This window comes from Aplysia californica, unplaced genomic scaffold, assembly GCF_000002075.1.
Source record: "Aplysia californica isolate F4 #8 unplaced genomic scaffold, AplCal3.0 scaffold00499, whole genome shotgun sequence".
NCBI classification, from domain to species: domain Eukaryota; kingdom Metazoa; phylum Mollusca; class Gastropoda; order Aplysiida; family Aplysiidae; genus Aplysia; species Aplysia californica.
Genome location: NW_004797769.1, coordinates 226299 through 228141, shown reverse-complemented (window position 1 = coordinate 228141; position 1843 = coordinate 226299). Strand labels below are relative to the sequence as shown.

At 43.4% G+C, this 1843-nt stretch overlaps 1 protein-coding gene across 3 annotated transcripts in view; it reads right to left on the bottom strand.

Annotated features, from left to right (window-relative positions):
• Nucleotides 1–53: 53 nt before the first annotated feature.
• LOC101858125 (cAMP-specific 3',5'-cyclic phosphodiesterase 4A) overlaps nt 54–1843 on the bottom strand; it is a 105582-nt gene continuing 103792 nt past the window's right edge. For all 3 annotated transcript variants that reach the window (XR_004858952.1, XR_004858953.1, XM_013086740.2), the window contains one exon: nt 54–177. Coding sequence is in view for 1 of the 3 variants with exons in the window: in XM_013086740.2 (XP_012942194.1) it covers nt 63–177 (115 nt within the window). In the remaining 2 variants the exon portion in view is untranslated. The remainder of the gene's footprint in view (nt 178–1843) is intronic.

Here is a 1843-nt window from a genome sequence, read left to right as displayed (position 1 = left end):
CCATACACACACACACACACACACACACACATATATATATATACAATATATTATATGGGTACTCACCTCTCTCTGCTGGCCGGCGGGACATTGGTCAGTGTGACGTAGTTGGTGCGGACACTGCGCAGACTGGCCAAGATCTGGGCGAACGGCGTCACAATCAGGTCCTCCGCATGCCTGGAAGAATTAAAAAGTGTAAAGTTTTTCCGCTTAGATGTTTTATCCTGGGACCCCTTCCTCCCATCAGTCGAACTCTTCCTCCCACTTTGTCGGCCGTCGCGATTTTTCCCATTTTTGTTGAAGAGGGGGGACAGAAAATTCAGTTTCTGCATGGTGTGACTTGACGCACCGATGCTTCGGTTGTATCGTAGACTATCCAAACTTCTGTTCAGAGAACATTGTGATGGTGGGTAGGATATTCAGGGGGCTCAACGATTCCCACACCGAAGCAGGAAGCGATGTTATTTCCTTCAGAATTTCGAATTTGTTTCTCCTTCCTCATTTCCCCCACTTGTTTTGGGACCTCACACCAAAAACTTTCGAATGGAAGGACCAGTATTCTATTCTCAAAGTGTTGATGCGAACTGAACTCAAGACAAAGCCATTGGGAATCTGTCCACAAGATTCTTTTGACAATCTTTTCTCACACAACAAGTGAAGATGGTCTAGTGGTCAATTTGGACTTCAGTGAGTTAAGATTTTACACCCAAAACGAGCTATACGAGATACAAAATCAGTCTTGCCATTAAAATAAAAACACTAAATCATCAGAAATGGAAAGGATAAAAAACAACACCTGTCAAAAGATTTTTGTCTGTGCAAATGATCGTACTGCATGCAGAACCTCGCAGGCTTTTCATATCACATGACTACATTTACATTGCAAAAGACTAGAGCATGTTCATGTAACAATGACTCATGGTAGTAGGTATCTAGACCAATCTAACATCAATATAAGTCTAAAGTGAACAAAACAAAACAACAGGCTTGCTGCTTTGTGAAAATGTGCTTCGCAATAAGCTAACCCGACACGGTTTGCTTGGTTCAGCTGGAAGCCTAGGGATGTTTCACAAGAAAAAAAAGGTAATCGATAAAACAATAACTTATTGAATACATAGCCGACATACCACCCGCCTTTCACTCTGGTATCATTTTTATTTTATGGGTGTGTAGCGTTAACGCGTGTGGCATCCAAACTTAGCACATTGCAGCCGCTCAAATTGCGTCAGACGTGTTCGTGATATCACTAACAGGGCATTGCTCTCAGCGAATGTGGATTTGATGAGCGGCACACGGGCGACGGAATTCATATTATGTTAATGCCGTAGCTGCGACTGTCTCACTCGGAATGCTATAAATCTAACCAACGGTAATTCGCCTGTGGCCCGTATAAAACAATAAAAAACCTCAACAAAAACAAAACAAAACAAAAAAAGACTCAAAACCTTTTGTGAGTTACCCCATCGTCATCATGATGTCATAGCGCCTATTTCAACTGCTTTAAAGCGTCATGTCTACTCCCCCCCCCCTTCCTAACACAAGGCTTCCTGTCATGGCGATAGCCATTGTTTGAAGGCACTTGATAACGCCCCTCGTCCAGATAGACAGGACACCCGCCGCCTGAAACGCGGAGACCCAAACGATCACCATCCCCTTTCTTTTGTTTCCTTGTCTTGATTATTATTATTATATAAACTTGTACTTTCCCAAAGCGAGGACTGAAAAAGAAACAACAGTCACCACCCACACTCATCTCGTTTCTCTCGGGCTCGCTAGCGATAGCAGCACAGCCCTTATTAACCCCGAACACTTCAACAGAAATATGTAACCGTCGACTAACCGC